Source organism: Tachysurus fulvidraco, chromosome 2 (genome assembly GCF_022655615.1).
Source record: "Tachysurus fulvidraco isolate hzauxx_2018 chromosome 2, HZAU_PFXX_2.0, whole genome shotgun sequence".
Lineage (NCBI taxonomy): Eukaryota > Metazoa > Chordata > Actinopteri > Siluriformes > Bagridae > Tachysurus > Tachysurus fulvidraco.
Window position 1 is genome coordinate 18013339 of NC_062519.1, and position 19565 is coordinate 18032903.

At 41.9% G+C, this 19565-nt stretch overlaps 1 protein-coding gene across 4 annotated transcripts; it reads left to right on the plus strand.

Annotated features, from left to right (window-relative positions):
- Positions 1-62: 62 nt before the first annotated feature.
- LOC113637041 (inter-alpha-trypsin inhibitor heavy chain H3-like) lies at positions 63-19103 on the plus strand. Of its 4 annotated transcripts, none has more exons than XM_027137447.2 (22): positions 63-220; positions 1142-1305; positions 1630-1734; positions 2271-2433; positions 2780-2896; positions 3059-3181; positions 3276-3392; positions 6399-6567; positions 6788-6895; positions 7064-7245; positions 7340-7519; positions 7699-7826; positions 7904-8112; positions 8840-9007; positions 9390-9407; positions 9545-9565; positions 9769-9828; positions 9928-10026; positions 12558-12726; positions 18115-18263; positions 18509-18584; positions 18669-19103. In XM_027137447.2, exons 1-22 carry the CDS (start codon positions 146-148, stop codon positions 18781-18783), a joined length of 2715 nt encoding a protein of 904 aa, XP_026993248.2. In that variant the 5' UTR covers positions 63-145; the 3' UTR covers positions 18784-19103. The 4 variants fall into 4 exon arrangements, with proteins under 4 accessions (XP_026993248.2, XP_026993245.2, XP_026993246.2 ...); XM_027137444.2 differs by lacking the exon at positions 63-220 and adding an exon at positions 700-858; XM_027137445.2 differs by lacking the exon at positions 63-220 and adding an exon at positions 700-858 and having other exon boundaries at positions 7904-8052.
- The last annotated feature ends 462 nt before the right edge of the window (positions 19104-19565 follow it).

A 19565-nucleotide genomic window follows, 5' to 3' on the forward strand; every position in this document is an offset into this window, starting at 1 on the left:
GATTAATCGTGTGTTAAGTAAACAGTATTTTGGCTTTTTGCCCCTAGGGCACAAGGACAAATAGTGTGGAGCCACCAGCAGAAGGAGTAACCAGATGGTTTAAATGTGTGTGTAATTGTGAGAGTAGACAGCTGTGTGGGCCGTCATGGCACGAGCCACAATCATATTAACTTTCATTGGATCTTTACTTCTTTGTGTCACCTCAGTGCCAGTTAAGAAGGTAAGAACTGAGCCCAAGGTCCGTGGGTCACCTGCTTGTTTCTTAAATGACTTTCACACTGCAGATCTTTAAGCTACAGTAACTCCTGTAAATAACGTCGAATAACAATAAAAATACATGGGCACAAAAAAAAAGGATCACATACTGAAAGTGGGTAAATCCCAAGTAAGTCATTAACAGACAATCAGAAAGAAAAAGGAGTTTAATGCATTTTCCCTAAATGAGAGTCTCGAATCAAAATGTCTGTAAGCACTATTTAAATGATCAGCCTGTGGTTAGAGGCTTTTGACCAACCCAGAGAAGTCTTGTGATGATTATATGAAGAATATATTACATGCACTTCATGTTTGGTTTGGATTCTGATTCTAACAAAACAGCCATCAACATTCTTTATTTTCACAGTTTTAAGTACACATTAATTTTTAGTTTACATTCCAGGGCCTTACCGTAAGAGGTCACTGACATTACGGATGTTGATTATAGACTGACAACGTGAGGGGGTGGGATTTGTTATTAAGCTCGTGTGTGGTGTGTAAGACCTTCAGTCCTGTGCGAGTCGCACCATGGAGAGAGCCACAATCCCATTAACTCTCTTGAGTATCTTAGCTATCTGTGTCATTTCTGCCCCAACCAAGAAGGTAAGGTCCTAAAGGTACTCTGTAGGTTTGAGAGTGTGTTTTTTAATGAAATAAAAAAAAGCAGTCATTATAATTTGACATTGTGGTATAATGTTTATGCTATAATCAAATGATCTTTGATGATTTAGATAATGTAGGATAATTTACAGTATACGACAATAAGAAGAAGAAGCTGTTGATGTAAACAGACGTACGGAGGAACGAAAATCAACGAAAAATGATTCAACGTTACTAAATTGATCTTTAGTATTAAAATTAATATTTCACTGTCCCCTAAACGCAGTCACGGGATGTTGACATCTACAGCTTCCACATCAATTCTACGGTAAACAGCCGCTATGCCGTCACGACCATCACGAGCCGTGTGGCGAACCGCCTCAATGAGTCCAAAGAGGTTCATTTCCAGGTCAAGATACCAAAAAATGCTTTCATCACCAAATTCAGGATGTAAGTCAATGTGAACAAGCGTCAATGCACTTATTTCCTTCTTACATCACAATCATAACCCTCTGATTAGTTTCTATGTTTAATCCCTCCTTTATATGCCGAGACTTTTAAACCTATTGATACCAATCGGTTTCAGGCTGCAGCAGTCTGCACACTTCTGATCTTGTTTATTTTTCCTAGATCAGTGATTATTAATCTTAATGTTTATCGTGTTCGCCCGGTCGCCTCTGACTGAGTTTCCTTTTCTCTGATACTGAACCACAGATTCGATTTGTCTGGATTGATTTACAGTATATTATGTGGATTATAATATTGTCTTCTCAGGACTATAGAAGGAAAGACATACGATGGAGTTGTGAAGAAGAAAGAAGAGGCAGAGCAGCAGTACAGTGCGGCAGTATCCCGAGGACAAAGTGCCGGGATCGTCGGGTAGCACAGATACACAAATGCCACAATCAGAAAGTGGTTTTAGTCCAGTTTTTATTCTTAATTTAATATATAGAACAACAAGAAAATTCAACTGTAAAACAAATAGAAACATGAAGATAACCTGGTTCCACCCATTAAGTTTGCACACCCCTTAACTAATACTTAGTTAAACACATTTTGTATGTAAAAACTCTTCTGGTTTAGAATTGATCAAAAGAAGTCAGCAGATCTTTATCTGGCAATTTTACACCACAAAAATGCACCGAATTTATCGAACTGTCCATGTGATCTCATGCATACAGAGAACACAATAGGTAAGGAACAGTTCCTACACAATAGATCATGGTTTCAGGTTGTCACGTTACAAAAACCTGCTACTTTAACAGGGGTGTGGAGTCTTTGTATGTCCTCTGTAAATTAATACAGCTAGCTGAGTTCAACATCTTGTGTTATTACTGATTAGAGAAGCTAATGTAAGGCTTCATTACTGTTGCTATGGACGTAGTAATTAATGCCTTAATCGTTGTGGGCTTCAGCTCGGTAGGACGGACGCTGGAGGAGTTTAAAACCTCGGTGACGGTGGCGGCTCTCAGTAAGGTGACCTTTGAACTCACCTACGAAGAGCTGCTAAAGCGACGGCTTGGCAAGTACAAGTTACAAATCAATGCCCAACCGATGCAGCCTGTGGCAGATTTCAAGGTATTCAAATGTACTGACAGACAGATGCACAGACAGACAGACAGACAGGCAGGCAGGCAGGCAGGCAGGCAGGCAGACAGACAGACAGATGGATGGACAGACAGACAGATGGATGGACAGGCAGACAGAGACAGATGGATGGATGGACAGACAGACAGACAGACAGATGGATGGACAGGCAGACAGACAGACAGATGGATGGATAGACAGACAGACAGTCAGACAGACTTTTACATTAGTCTGACATTTTGCTTTAAACATTAAAGCTGACCCTGAAAATCAACTGCTAGTCTAAGGACACTTCTTACTGTACAAACACTGACATTCAGATTGTGTCTCCAAACAGATTGATGTGTATATTAATGAGGATCCAGGTATTTCCTTCCTGGAGGTAAACGGAGGGCTGAAATCTCAGGAGCTGTTCAATGCTGTAATCAGTACTCTAGCCAGCTCTACCAAAGAGGTGAGACCTAAACTTTATGCTCAGACATGATGAACTCTTCAACATCAAATCAACATCAAAGCCTCTGTCAAGGAATATCAGTGTACTGATTGATCAGTGTGTCTCAGATTACATTAAAGCACCTACTCATTTGTGTGTGTGTGTGTGTGTGTGTGTGTACAGGCATGGGTGAACTTTTACCCCACTCGCGAGCAGCAGACCAAGTGCTGTGGGAAAAAAGGACTAAATGGAGACCTGATCATTGAGTATGACGTGAAGAGACCGAATCCAAATGGACAACTGAGGGTACTTATTTTATGGAAGCGTACAAATCATAATGGCGTTAAAACAATTGAGAAAAAAGATTTCGCTAACTTTAATATTGATTCCATCTTCTCAGGCATCGAGCGGATATTTCGTCCACTACTTCGCACCCACAGATATTCAGCAAATCCCAAAAAATGTGGTTTTTATTATTGACCGAAGCAGCTCTATGCACGGCAGAAAGATGGACCAGGTAACACTAGCTTTGCTAAACCTGCGCAATTTTGCGTAAAATCCCTGGACCTCACACCTACCAGCACCCCTACAGCTCCATTGTTCTCCTCCTTTTGTTGTGCAAATGGCCCCATCACCTGTGAGGCCTGGCTCATTTGCATTTGTTTACTCAGAGTAGCTCAGATCCAAGGCAGGCCAAACCTCTGTCTGTGACGGAAACCTTCAAGGCCTATCTATACAAAATAGTCTGTTTAATTTATATAAAAAAATTGTGTGCTAAGGTTTGTCATTGCCATAGTACATATCATATTTATACAACCCTTGTGCAGACCTGGGGTCTATTTGACTCATCTGGAAAGTTTAATGTGTCATAACTTGGGTTTCCTTCCACATATTTGACTGAAATTTACCAAGATTGTTCCAAATTATGAACTTTGCAAGTAAAAATTTATCTTGTCCTCCCGGGTCAATTTGACCCGGCCACATTTAGTGGGGCAATTGGTCACACTTTTGCCCTTTTCAGCACAATGAACATACATACAGACACAAAAATGCACACATAAAATGTCCACTAACACACACACCCAAAACACACACTCACACACCACACACACACACACACACACACACACACACACACACACACACACACACACACATACAAATTGGGCATTGCATCTCATTAGGCCTCCAGGAAAAAAAAGCTACACATTTGTAAATATTTCACTTTTGAAATGCCTTTGCCAAGCAGAGGGCAAAATATGATCTGCCGAAACACACACACACACACACACACACACACACACACACACACACACACACGCACACACACACACACATACAAACACACACACACTCTGATGTTGTGTTTTCATATTCAAATCATATTTGTTTTCTCTCTTTTATTCATGAATTTAGTTGCTTCAGTCAGCTTTGACCTGGGGATGTTTGACATACACCAGCCAGTGGTTATCCAAAATAATATTTAATAATTTCTGCTTATTTTACTTAAAATCATGGCATAATATCATGAGGTTTATTGTTTATAACTTAAATGTAATAAAAAGCGCGTAAAGGAAGTTTTATTCACAATAAATTATGCCAAGTTTTTGAGTGTGTGTGTTTGTGTGTGTGTGTGTGTGTGTGTGTGTGTGTGTGTGTGTGTGTGTGTGTGTGTGTGTGTGTGTGTGTGTGTGTAGCCCGTTTTTGGGTGATCAGATGGCATCTGGTAGGCAAAATAGACATAAGTGTAAAATGTTCAAAATGTAAGCTGATCACACAGAATGGTGATCATTGTACAATTTTTACTTTATAAGCATTCAAGTCAATTTGACCTGGAAAAAACAGGTTTTATTATTTACTGACATTATAAATGGTCAAAATGGTTTCAAAACAATCTCCTGGCTTTCAAAGAGACATTGGCAAGAGATGGATTCAATTCAATTATACAACACCTTCTAACAGAGAAATTTGCTGCGGTCTCCGACATCTGGACATGCTTCAACAAGAACTGTGCTGAGAGTTTCACTCCAGGAAAACACATGACCATAGATGAACAACTGTTCCCTACCATGGTTTGTTGTCCATTAACACAGTATATCGCAACCAAGTCAGACAAATTTGGGATCAAGTTCTGGATGACCACGCATTTGGAGACCAAATATGTCTGCAATGTATCTCCTTACTTGGGAAAGTACCCCAGTCGCCCAGGGTCCAGCTTGCGCAGTGAAGCACAAGCGATTTGCTACTGCACTGGACATTCCAATGTCCTCCTCTACCCACACAGTGCCGTCTTTTGTCGTCTGGCTCAAACAGGGCTTCCCAGTACCACGGTGCATCTTCTGTGGAGGCATGTTGGGTTCTTGTTCCATCTCAAAATTCACTTTTGGTGTTATAATTCATTGATGGCCAATGAAAATGAAATGACCATTTTATTCTGTATGTGTAAGAACATGTCAAAAGCCATGGACCATAACTTCACTCAGCTTATGACATTTGTCTACAAACATACGTTGGAGACAGAAGTGTTAGCAAGTTTTCATTTTATTCATGTATTAGCAACTTTTCATTCTTTCCCAAGTAAGGGATGTCTCAAACACTCCTCTTCATGTCTCATACACACTTTTACTGTTCCAAACACACTCCTCATGTCTCATACACACTCCTCTGCTAGGCAAAGGCATAGCAAAAGTGTATCAAAAGGCATAATGAAATGCAATGCCCAATTTGTGTGTGTGTGTGTGTGTGTGTGTGTGTTTGTGTGTGTGTGTGTGTGTGTGTGTGTGTGTGTGTGTGGTGTGTGAGTGTGTGTTTTGGGTGCGTGTGTTAGTGGACATTTTATGTGTGCATTTTTGTGTCTGTACAGGTATGTATGTTCATTGCGCTGAAAAGGGTAAAAGTGCCAATTGCCCCACTAAATCTGCCTGGGTCAAATTGACCCGGGAGGACAAGATTTATTTTACTTGCAGAGTTCATAATTTGGAACATTCCTGATAAATTTCAGTCAAATATGTGGAAGGAAACCCAAGTTATGACACATTAAACTTTCCAGATGAGTCAAATAGACCCCAGGTCTGCACAAGGGTTATATAAATATGATATGTACTATGGCAATGACAAACCTTAGCACACAATTTTTTTATATAAATTAAACAGACTATTTTGTATAGATAGGCCTTGAAGGTTTCCGTCACAGACAGAGGTTTGGCCTGCCTTGGATCTGAGCTACTCTGAGTGAACAAATGCAAATAAGCCAGGCCTCACAGGTGATGGGGCCGTTTGCACAACAACATCAGGGCTGAAGAACTGTGAAAATCTCAACAGGGGGGAATCACACCTTGGGACCTGCACCAGAAAATAAAAAAATCCAGTATTTCTAGTGGTAAACATGAGTAGACGTGATACTCACTGCACTGTAGGAGAACTTTAAACTTTATCGTTCTGTGACCGGCACCAAAGATTCATGTGTATATGCAGACAGCACACAGATGGAGTCTGAAATAATGATGAAGTTCTCCAATTTTAGACTCGTGTGGCGATGTTGAAGATTTTGGGAGATCTTGTTCAGGACGATTACTTTGGCCTGATAACCTTTGACTCTACAATAAGGGTCTGGAAAACTGAACTTCTCCAAGCCACAGAAAGGAACGTTGATCAAGCGAAGGACTTTGTGAAGAACATTAGAGATGGAGGAGGTACGGCCGGTTTTCATATCTAACCCAATGTGGCCTGAGACTTAGTGAATACGACATGCAACAACGTTTAGGTTTCTGTCTGAATTGTAGAAAAACAGCTGACAAGTTTTTGAAGTAAAATATTTAGGTCTGGGTTTCTATAAAAATGCACTTTGTTCTATGGAACTGTATATACTGTATGTTACTTTTATATATGACTCATTACTGAACTTCCCCTCAGCCACGGACATCAACGCTGCAGTGCTGAAGGGGGTGGAAATGATCAGGAACCCCAGAGAGGGTTCTGCCTCCATCCTCATCCTGCTCACTGATGGAGACCCCACATCAGGTATCGAATCTATAGATTGTGTTGGTCTCTTATTAAATCTGGCATAATTCAAGTTTCTAGAAGCAAAGGCATTGAAGGCTGTGAGAGATATAAGACGGTGTATCTAAAGATTGAGCATCATTTATTTACTCCATTAGAAACTTAAATAGTAACGTTTTTGTCCCACAGGTGAAAGAAACACAGAAAGAATTCAGGCCAATGTTAAAAAAGCCATTGATGGTAAATTTCCACTTTACTGTCTGGGGTTTGGATTTGACGTGAACTTTGACTTCTTGGAGAAAATGGCGCAGGAAAATGATGGAGTTGCACGCAGGATCTACGAGGACTCGGATGCTGACCTCCAGCTGCAGGTGGGATACGGCATGTTAGTTATTTTCAGGAAGATCCCATTACACACCAGTCACTCGGCAAAGATTCAAATCTATTTCACACCTTCATGCTCAGGGTTTCTATGAGGAAGTGGCCACGCCGCTCTTAACCGATGTCCAATTGAAATACCCCGGAGCTGCAAATCTCACCCAGACCAGCTTCAGGCAGTATTATAACGGCTCAGAAATTGTGGTGGCTGGACAAATCACAGACAACAGCCTGGAAACTTTACAAACCGAAGTCATCGCAATCTCAGTAAGATCATCACTGCTACCATGACTACAGATCTGCTCTTCAATTCCACTTCCCTCTCAATCTGTTTCTTATTTGTCATTTGGAAATCATAGCCCAACGCTGTAAGCCTTCCCCTACTTGTGTTCTGTTGAGCTGCACTGCAAATGAAAGTGTTTCCTGTTCTTTCCTGTGATTTTCAGAAAAACACAAATGTCACGTACCAGGACTCCACGTCGGCAAAAGACCTCATTGATGTATTACCACAACATGAAAACTTCATCCAGAGACTGTGGGCTCATCTTACAGTGAAACAGCTCCTGGAGAAAGAGTGAGTGTTCACCCTGTCTACAGCTTTACATAAAGAAACAATATGGTGGATTTACTGAGTGCTTTTGTGTGTGTTAGAGTGGCCCTCACAGGACACGAGAAAGAAGCAGCCAAGAAAAAAGCTCTGGATCTTTCTCTGAAATATGAATTTGTGACTCCGCTCACCTCCATGGTGGTCACTAAGCCACAGGAAGAGGAGACGCAAGTCGCCCACAAACCCAAGGAAGGTGCAGAGACACCCACAACTAATCACAGAGTGATGCAATATTCGCATCCATTACATAACTGTAAGGGATACGATAGACAGGAAACCTCTAAATTACATTTTACATGACATTTACATGTTCATCACTCCACAGGTTATACAATGTTATATAAAAACTGATGTAAATCCAAGGCTTCAGAATAACCTTTTTAAGAACCATCACAGGAAATGGCTATTTTATGGTGTCTTACATACCTTTACATTATCCACAGCAACTTACATTTTAGCTCATTTTTATACAACTAAGCAATAGAAGTTTAAGGGCCTTGCTCAGGGGCCTTGCTCAGGGGCCCAGCAGCATCAACATTCACAAGACATTGCCCTAGAATACTCTGCATTTTCATTTCTAAATTATGATCGTTAGTATATTCATTTATAAACATGAGTAAAGGAGTACAGACTTTTAACTGGAATATAATCAATAAACAAAATTAGAAATGAGTTTGATAAGAAAAGAATGGATTATCGTTTCTAAATCAGATTATCGTTTATCAGGTCATCTCTGGTCACGGCACCACAAAGAAAGTTTTACACATTTACAAAATACTCACAAGAGAAAAATGACAGAGAAAAGTGAACACTTGTGAAGGGAACACATTTATACTGTTTCTGGGACATTTCTGGGATGTTATTATTCTGGGGCCTTGTAAAGAAAATAATTTTTAAAAAAAATTAACTCATTCATTAACTTATTCATTATTTAGCATTTTGTTAAACAATTTAATGATTTTCCATGGCTCTTTTTATAGTACACAACCCATTTGGTCAACAAAGATTCCCAGATCTACACTCAGGACAAACATTTCTACAAGGATTACCAGGACAACCAGGACAACCAGGAAACCCAGGTGTAAGCATACACACAATAAAAGGAGAAGCAGGAAACCAAGGATATCCATCTCCAGACTTGTTGACTGGTATGTATACATATGCCAAGAGTACACAGTGTTTTTACTCATTTATAATTCCACATGTAGAAATGTTTTGGGTTTTTTTAGATGTGATTGTTTGTACAATTGTTTGTGACAGAGTCAGATATAAAAAACACTTGGTGTAAAACTTTTTTAAACAATTTGAAGTTAACAATGAACAAGTTAACAAGCGCTCCAGATGCCATTGAGTACAGAATAGAAATGCTTTCACTGATCATGCTGGATTTCTTTTAACGCTCACGTTATCCTCGATTTAATTTCTTCCACTGAAACATGTAACTATCTTTTGAGTATGCTTTTCTAAATGTTGTCGTGTGTGTGTGTGTGTGTGTGTGTGTGTGTGTGTGTGTGTGTGTTTGTATTAAAGACTATGGCCTGCTATTAGGTATGAATATAGATTATTTTTAATATTTTTTTAATATTAATAATTGTAACTATCTTTTGATTATGCTTTTCTAAATGTTGTCTTTTGTCACTGTGTGTGTGTGTGTATGTGTGTGTGTGTGTGTGTGTGTGTTGAAGACTATGAAAGCCCAGTATTAGGTATGAATATTAATACATATAATGTGATTTATCTACATACTATATGAGCTTGTGCACTGGGTTATGGGATATTGGCTCTGCAGTAAAAAAAATTAAACAGTTAAACAGAAAATTAATCCATATTTATAACAATTTTATGGAAGTCTCATTCCTTTTGACAAATTTTCTTTTCTTAATGCATTCTTAATGCCATTTTCCACCAGAAGATCCCATACCAACATTCAAGAGGCAACCTAAACCTCCGCGCACTACTACCCCTGCAGGTCCGATCAGAGATTTCAGATAATCTGCATTTAGTGCATCTTAATCACAGCCCATCAGTGTGCAGCATGTCATCATCCTTCATCCATTCCCTCTTGCAGTGAGTGTTGTGAGGTTCTTAATTTCTGCTCAGCCTAAACAGATCTGCTACGACACGCCTGTAGGACACAAACTCCGACTCCTTCTGGACGGCTCACCAGGTGGGAAATATAACGGCTTCGAAAGGTTTATTTGTCGTATTATTACAGGGGGAAATGTGCAACAAAATATTGCAGGACTTCGCAAACTAAGTAAGAATAAATCAAAAAGATTCATAAGATAATATATAGAGACATAAAACCAACTAAAACAGTGCAAAAATGAAGACAAGAAAATACAGTTAAAAATAATAACATGAAAAGTATAATAAAATACGCTACAAAGGGACTTAACTAATGTAAGTGAGAGGACACCTTACATTTAAAGGAAGGAGCATTGTACAAAGTTACACAGATATTTGGGAATAGTCTAAATTGACTGGGTGGAGCATATATAGGTCTAGGGAGCATTGAGTTTTACAGCACTACATTGTAAATAGCTATGAAAAAAAAAACATGACCGTTTCCTGAGAAGTGATTGCTCGGTTTAGCATCTAGAGGCATCTAGAGATCTACCAGCTCCAGTTAGACTCTGCTATACTAAAGAGGAAATGTGAACTCTGTAGCGATTTTGGCTCGCGAAGCAAGGTAAATATTTATAAGTAATTATAACGTGTTATAGTGACTCCTAAATATTTTAACCTAAGTTTAAATTAACGGTAATGGAACTAACGTTACACTTATTTGGTCTGTTCGTCCGGCGAACAGTCCGTGTAACCTTTATTAATTCTATGAAGGCGGTATCTTCCCGGCCAAGAAAGATTCACTTCCCTTTTACTTTATACCGTAATTTAAATTAAATTAACTTAATAGAGCATGTAGTTCAGACCAGATGTTGCAGGTACCTTACGTTTGTGAGCGATACTCAGAGACAATCACTTGTGGCACAAAAATATGGCATTTAATGAATGAGACAAACACAACATAAAACTACACAAACAAACAAAGGAAATAGGCAAAAAAGAAGATGTATATAAAATAACACAAAAGAAATTAAAATTGGGGAAAGAGGAAGAGACTGGAAAGAAGAAATTAGAGAAAGGAAGGAAAGGAATGGCAAGCTTAAACTTCAAATTTAATCACACCCTAACTGGGAAATCTTCACCGGAAACTTAAATTCACCTTAAGACACAATACAAGGTTCATACCTAAAATACGCAACTACATTGGTTGGTAAAGGAACGGTTACTTGCATTGGCTTACTGCACAAGAGTCCGGATGCAACAGAGAAATCTCTGAAGTGTCAGTTAGGGTGGGGTCAGACGTTCTTCCAAGTTCTCCTGAAGAACAGAATAGTTGTCGTTCTTGGAAGTGAAGCTTGCTGGAACTTCTTTGAAGGAAGATGGAGTCGTCTCCAAGCTGTTCCGAAAGTCTGACCACGGATTGGTGGTGTTTGTGACAATTTAAAGGTCGCGATCTCCACCCATCTTTGGCCTGAGTACTGCGGCCTGAGATTTCGGAGGGAAAAACTCCCTTTGTTTCAGGTGTCTGTGGGCGTGGTTTAGCTATAAAACTTTTAGATGACTTTGAAGTTTTATCCAAGCTGTATTAAGACGGTATGGCGCCTTTCGCGCTCAAATAAAATACACCATTGTTTGAGAAATGAGTAACCGAAAATTTTGTGGTCATTTGGATACCAAACATGAAGGGTAATGACGGTATAAAGGCAGCAGTACATTACATACACAGATCAGTAATCAAAGTGTAACTGATGTTACTACAGTGTTGTGTTCTGACACATGAATAAAATACACCCTTGTCAGGAAAGTAAGGAGTAAATAATTTTAAGTCAGGCAAGCCTTAACAGAAGAAACACATTACAGCAGGATTATAAGAACAAGAATCTTAGAGTATCTAATCTACTTGTTTTATTAGTAAAAGGAATGTCTCATTGTGTTGTGTGTGTGTGTTCTGGTTGAGGGCCCCTATGAGTTCAATTAGAGAAGCGGCATGGGCTTATCTGGTCTTTGTGTAGGCTCCAGTCATTCTGGAGCCAGTTGTGTGTGTGTAAAACTGGGTTACTCATTGGTTGATTGAAGAGTAGATGCGGAAGTTTAGGGTGCCTGGGACCTGAAATCTAAATGACCTGTACCAGACGCTATAACTCCATGTGATCTTTTACATCAATACAACATTTATCAGACTGTGTGTTTATAATCACATCCCCAGTGTCACCCAGATGAGGATGAGGTTCCGCTTCGTGTCTGGTTCCTCTCAAGGTTTCTTCCTTTACCGTCTAAGGGAGTTAGACGGTAAAGGAGACACCTGAGTCACAGTCATCTGAGTCACCTCAGACTAGATAAATACATACACATTGAGAACTAAATATATCTAATATTGATTTGGAATTTTGTATTCCATTATTCTTTATATTAACCTTTTGTTTATTTTCTGTAAAGCTGCTTTGAGAAAATGTCAATTGATAAAAACTTTGTTTCAAATATACTATGATCCTGGTTTCCTTAACTCTAAAAGACAGCATCAATGTGATCTCAAAGTCCCTTTAGGGGACAATGTATAACATTCTCTCTCTCTCTCTCTCTCTCTCTCTCTCTCTCTCTCTCTCTCTCTCTCTCTCTCTCTCTCTCCCCTAGATATCTCTATAAATGGGCAACTCTCAGAAAAAGGCTTTACGCTAGTTGCTGTTCATTATAAAACAGCCAAGCTTCTCGTGAGTCCCAATGAAAGTGTCTTCTCTGAAGGAGAGAACAGTGTGAAGTTCATGTGGGGGCAGCCAGAGCCCAGCAGTCATGAGTCAGAGAAGTAAGAACTCATCTTAACTGTACTGGTTTGAAAGATGTGTTACGTTAAATATGAAACAACACACAGAAATAATGAAATATCCCGATGTGCAGGATCAAATCCTTGACCATGGAGGTTTTCACAATAACACCATCTGCTGCAAGAGCATGTCTGATAATCAGCATGGGGGCTGATAGAGTTTGACAAGATTGTGGGAATTAGGAGCCAAAATCAACAAATAGTAGCAGAGCAAAAAAGGTTTTGGTGCATAAAATACTCTGCAATCGGCTCCTCAATAGTAATAGACAAGATTATTTTAGAACATTGGTGCTCATCATTAAGACGCTACATGCTGATAGAACAACCAAACTTGTGGCGCTGCATGGCAAGAACTCAATAGGGGATGTGGACTCCATGTCAACTTTCCCCTGGAGTCCCACAAGGCTCACTTGAGTCTGGCATAAATTTAAATATGGATAGCATAGTCTTACAATCTCACAGTCAGTCACTCAGCACCACCTTACGTAACCGTGGACAACCATCTGTCCTTCTCCTCTTGCACTGCTATCCTGAGACCCTCAAGACGATTCATCCTTTAGAGTATCAGAAGTATTTGTCCACATCTATTCAGTTCCTTGTCATTTTTAGAGACTAGTGTAAGAAATAAAAAATGTGTTGTAAGAATAAAATAAGATGATGATGTTGAAGATCTTAATGAAGAACAAGAAGTTTATTCCAGCATAGCAGTGACAAAATACATGACATACTTTGGGTTCGTCGGAGTCAGTAAGAACCTAAATTATTTGTTACATTGGCGAGCCAGCCAGGAGCATTCAAAAATTTTTCTTACCGTTTCTAGTTCTCTTTCATCATCTTGTGTTCGGGATCCACCTATGGGAAGGGCATCCGTTCCTGACCTCTGCAGAAGCATACAATTGGCAGGTAAGGTAGGTAAGGCAGGTAAGGTAACGCCCCTTACCTGAGTGCATAATGCACCTGCACGCGCTACCCTTCCTCAGTTAACAGTTGCTTCTCGCGACTTCTGCTATCCTACCTCTCAGCTCCCTGTTTTTTTGGACTGCACTTTTTGTCTTTAGGAGGACATATCATTTGATCAGCCTCCGCCGGATGTGCTCATCCTCAGCCAGGTTAGCTTCGTGAGCCGCCCACGCTCGCACCCCCCCCCCCTTTTTCTGTAGGCTGCCCTCCTCCTGTTTTTCTATAGCGCTATCTAAAGCGGCACCGGCTACTCTGGTGGACAACCTATCGCGAGCCTGCCCGGCCGCGTGCGGCGCACTCACCACCACGAGGGATTCCCATCCCTTCTGCATTGTCTGCACGGGTCTCAAGCATGCGCAAGAAGCTATTGACCTCCCGGAGAACTGTAGCCATTGCCTGGCACTTCCAAAAAAGCTCCTGCTTCGCAGGCTCAAAATGGCCACTTCCCAGTGTGTCGACTTTGAGCTATCTGACTCGGAGGGGGAAAAAGGCGACACCGCTGAGCACCCGGGGGCCTCTCATGGTGCGACTTCCTCTGACTGGGCCCACATCTGTCCTTCCCCGTTTGAGGATTTGCTACCGGCTGACGACCGTTTCCCCGAAGGACCGACAGGTTCCGGGGATGAGGTTGAGGCGGGCCTACTCAACGGCTCGGATGACGAGGAACCCATCCCGTCTTCCATGATCCCGCAGGCTCCCTCCGCCCCACCTCAATCGGTACTGTTGGAGATTTGTGAATGCGCTGCCACGCGGCTAGGCACCAAATAGCCGGCTCTCCTGAATTCTTCAGATCAGAAGAGAGAGCTGTATATGACAGTAAGCTTCTGGGACCTCCTATCGGCCCGAGAAAGCAGCTTATTCCCGTCCTCCGTGCATGTGCTAAAACATGAGATATTGCTGGGTGAGATCAGCTTGATCTGAAACAAGGTCTCGCCGGGCTTGACACCAGACACCTTAACCCATCTCAGGGGGGGCTGCTCGCCTCACCCAAGCCCGTCCTCCCGGGCAAGATGGATCACTTCTCCGCGTCGATTCATTAGGCATCATATAAAGCCTCAGCTCTTTCTAACCGAGCTCTCAATCTCTCCTCGCTGTTGTCCATGTATCAGGCCAAACTCCTGCTTGATTTGGGTCAACCTCTGGAAAATGGGTTGCCATCGTCCGATCTCTGGAAGGAGATTGTCACGGTTAACGACCTTGTTCTCCGCAATGCCTGTCAAGCTGTCCAGGCAAGTGGGCGCTCTATGGCTTTGTCGGTGGTTGGAGAATGCGCACTGTGGCTCAATCTATCCGGTCTCCCTGATAGTCAGAAGCATCGCATCGCATTGCATTAGTGCCGGTTGAACCGGGTCAAGCTCTTTTCAGCCCAGACGTTGCGCTGATGCAGCAGCACTGTGATGATAAAAAGAAGGAGGACGAGGCAATGTGAAAAGGAGCAATTTTGGAGTTTGGAGCTGAATTCCGTTACAATGCGCGTGCTCCTGTCACAGAAGTGCATTTCTTCATTCTGTCTCTCGCGGTTCAGGGAAGGAGTGTGGACACAGTATCACACATGTCTCAGATTACAGGGTCTTATGGCTTCGGCTGTCAATGTCTTGTCTCTAGGTCTTCTGAGAATGAGGGCTTTCATGAAGTGGATTTTGTCCCTTCATCTCAGCCCGTTACGTGATCTTTGCCGCTATGTCACAGTGACGCGCGCGTGCATGGCCGCGCTGCACCACTGGAGAGCTGCTGAGTTTTACACGCATGGGACCCCTCTCGGGGCGATCATGCTGCAAAAAGTGGTAATGACAGATGCCTCCTTGACAGGGAGGGGAGCCACACAAGAGGGCAGATCAGTGAATGGTGTGTGGCCGAACTCACTTTATTCAGCCCATATAAATTACTTGGAGCGTTGAAAGCTCTAAAGCATTTCTTGCCCCGCCTTCAGGGACATCATGTGCTGGTGAGCTGTGACAATGACAGCTGTAGCACATATCAACCATCAAGGCGGCATGCACTCCTCCAAACTGTCCTATGTTCTTCTCGCTTCGGGACGAGGACGCCCCAGTCAGAGTTTGTCTCTGATCCTCATAGCTCCCAGGTGGCCAAAGGCACCTTGCCTAGCGGAGATAATTCCTCTTCTATATGCGGAGCCTTGGCTCCTCCCGTTGTGCACGGACCTCCTGGCCCAAGGGAACAGGGAAATCTTTCATCCTCACCCGGACAGGGTGGCTCTCTGGGTGTGGACCGTTAGAGGGTGAATTTAAGCACTCTGGGGCTTCCCCGTGTATTATTGCCACAATTCAGAATGCCAGGGCCTCTTCCACACTCTCTCTATGATTGCAAATGGCTTGTGTTTGAGGCATGGTGCGAGGAGCACCAGCTCGTTTCATATCTGTGCTCAGTTGCTGATATTCTGGGTTTTTTTTGCAGGACCTTATCGATCGTGGCAGAACCTTTTCGACGATTAAGGTCTATTTGGCGGCTGTCCGTAGATTTATGAGGCGTGCGCACCACTCCCTGCCGGTCACCAGAAGCGTAGTCCCAGATTGGGATCTCTCCCTGGTACTGGAGGTGCTGGCCCAACAGCCTTTTGAGCTATGAGATATCTCCCTCAAGCTGCTGTCCTTCAAGACGGCTCTGCTCCTGGCTTTGGCTTCCGCCAAACGTGTCAGTGATTTGCATGCGCTCTCGGTTCATTCCTCATGCACCAAATTCTCGCTCAGTGGAGATAAGGTTTTGCTTAGGCCTAACCCGGCCTTCATGCCTAAATGCATTCTAGCTTTCATTGTTGGTGTGATTGAGCTCTCCGCTTTTCACCCTCCTCCCTTTTCCTCTTCGGAGGATCAGAGGTTGAATGCTTTGTGCCCTGTGCGTGCCCTACGGGCGTACATGGACAGGACAAGCTCTTTTCGAAGTAACGACAGTTCTTCATCTCTTGGGCCCCGCCAAACATGGGGAAAACCATCTCTAAGCAACGCCTCTCTCGCTGGCTTGTAGAAGCTCAGAGTATGAATCTAGGGGCATGCAGCCTCCAGGTGGCCTCAGAGCTCACTCCACTAGAGGCTTGGCTGCTTCTTGGGCTCTGTTTGGTGGAGTTCCTTTGCAGGACATTTGTGCCGCTGCGAGCTGGTCCTCTCCGCACACCTTTGTTAGGCACTACCGGCTTGATGGTACCCGTAGCACGGTGGATCATGCGATCTTAAGTGTGGGCTCTACGTAGCCACATGCTACTAGGCCCGCACTCCTTTCAGCACTGTCTGCCCGGCCTGGATATGCATGATTCAAGTATATAGTCTCCCCCTCTCCTGACACCCAGGTTGGTCCATTCACATGTTTATAAACATCTTCTTCGAACACGAGATGAAGAAAGAGAACAATAGGTTACTTTCGTAACCCTGGTTCTCTGAAACATTGAGTGGTTAAATCCACCAAGTTTGCTTTACTTGCTGTCCGAGAAGCGAATATGCTCACTGAGGAAAGGTAGCACGTGCAGGTGCATTACGCACCCAGGTAAGGGGCGTTACCTTACCTGCCTTTGGCACAAGCTCTTGTCTGTCAAGCCAGACTTGGTGCGATTGGATGCTTCTGCAGAGGTCAGGAACAGATGCCCTTCCCATAGGTGGATATCTCCACTCGATGTTTCAGTGAACCGGGGATACAAAAGTAACGTAAAAGAAGAAAAAGACCGCTTTTCTTACCTTTCCCCACTTTTTTCATTTTTTTTTCCGGAATCCTCCTGACTGGCTTGCCAATGTAAGAAATAAAAAATGTGTTGTGTAAAAATAAGACGATGATGTTGAAGATCTTAATAAAGAACAAGACCTTTATTCCAGCATAGCAGTGACAAAATACATGATGTACTTTGGGTTCGTCAGTAAGAACCCATAGCAAATCCTGCTCACGCATTTTATACTGTTTTCCTCTTTGTAGTTTAAATGAGGTTCTGCTTTGAATGTGTATTGAGCGTAAGAACTAGTGTCTATTACCTTATGATACTTAAACCTTTTTAGGAATGAGCTCTTTTAGATGTGTACCTAGGAGTGGAATTTTTTTAAAACCGTCTAAAGTTCTCCCACACTGACCCATTGCTATGCCCGTCCACTGCGCTCCTCTAGTTTACCTACAAAGCCAAAAAATGGATGTCACCCACTTACATCTAAACACCTATCATGCACTGCACTGGACCACGCTCTCTCCGATGGTCTTCTGGTCCCACCGTCTCTCAAGATACAAAGAAGGCATGCATCAAAGCTCTTCCCTCTTCTGGCACCCAAGCGATGGACTAAACCTCCCCATGAAGTCTGAATATCTAACAATCTTCCTTCTAATGATGTCTTAAAACTTAAAATGTCTTGAAACCGAAACCGAATCGCTGAGTGCTGGACACGGCATTACCAACTAATGGATCATTGTCTCTTTCCACAGCATGACAATATTTCAAAGGACCAACGAGTTAGACGTCACCATGGGAACTGTACGCGTCGTTGTCCTCATTCATAAGAACAGTGGAGATGTTTTTCTGTGGCCCGTTGTTCATAAACCAGGAAAAGATTCTAACTTTAGAGGCATTCTGGGTAAGACTGCACAAAAACAAAGTCAGACTTAAACTCAGAAGTTTCACTTAAATTCTAGTTCTATGGATCTTTGTTTAAATCAATACAGGAACAGGGGGACAGGGGTAAAGATGTCCATAGCTTGGTTTAAGGGTTTCTTCAAGTATGTTAGATAATTAGCCATAATAATATATAAGCAGAAAGCAGCACTGACAGTGACTCAGGATATTATGTTCATATTTATATTCTTATATTTGATATTCAAGGAAAAAACGATCTTCAGTATGAAGAGCTCCAAGGATCAACGTTGAAAATCAATGACCAGGAAGTTGATGCAACGCTGTAAGGAAACGGAACAATTTTAATTGATCACTTGTTCCACTTTTATGTAAACTCTTAAAATGACTTGATTCTGTCTCATTATAGGAGCTCTGCCAAAGACTACAGATTTGCTGCTGCCCCTAGTGTGGAATGTTGGCTTGTACCATTCCAGGCTGCCCTGCAGGGGGAGCTCTCTGACTTCACTGTCTCACAGCTGTAGAAAGTCCATCTGAAATCTGGGAATCTTATTTTCAGCTGAATGCTGGTTTACTGCCAAATACAATGAATTTAGCCTAAAACAAATCATCTGTCAGAGTACAGAAAATAATTATTATTGTTAGATAAGATGAGAGATAAGATACTGACCCCAATGTAGTTCAATCCAAAGACCTGTTTAATTTAGATGGATGAATCCTGAGTTATAAACTAATAATAAATGAAATAACCTTGTAGCTCTTATACTTGTATTCTTAGTCAGACTTCAGCAAAAAAAAATTCTCTCTGAAAAACAAACAGTCTTTATTAAAAATAGCAAATGTATTACTGTGTATTCTGTTCTTTCACATGGTTTTCTGTATCACAACATGACGTTTATTCAGACAACATGATTCATCAAATAATAGTGTAAACAAAACAAGAGGTCTGCAGGGAGCAGATGTACCTCTAGTTGAGAGACTTTGGGGTAAAGTCCACTTGCACTTTGTTGCAGTTTACATTTGTTTGAGCTGTTTTGTATGTTTTGGAGAGATTACTGGGATGGACCTAGTGCTTGCCTCACCAGAGGCACAATTAAATAGTGGTGTGACGATAAAAGAAAAATCACCTGAATAACAACTGAATAACTTGTTTCTTCTGTTCCTGGTATGTTGTGAAGAAATGTCAATAAAGAAGCAAAAGTATGAAAAGTTCTGAAATGAAAGGGTTTTTCATCTTTGGGAATCAGAAGAGCAGCACAGATTTGATTAATCGTGTGTTAAGTAAACAGTATTTTGGCTTTGTGCC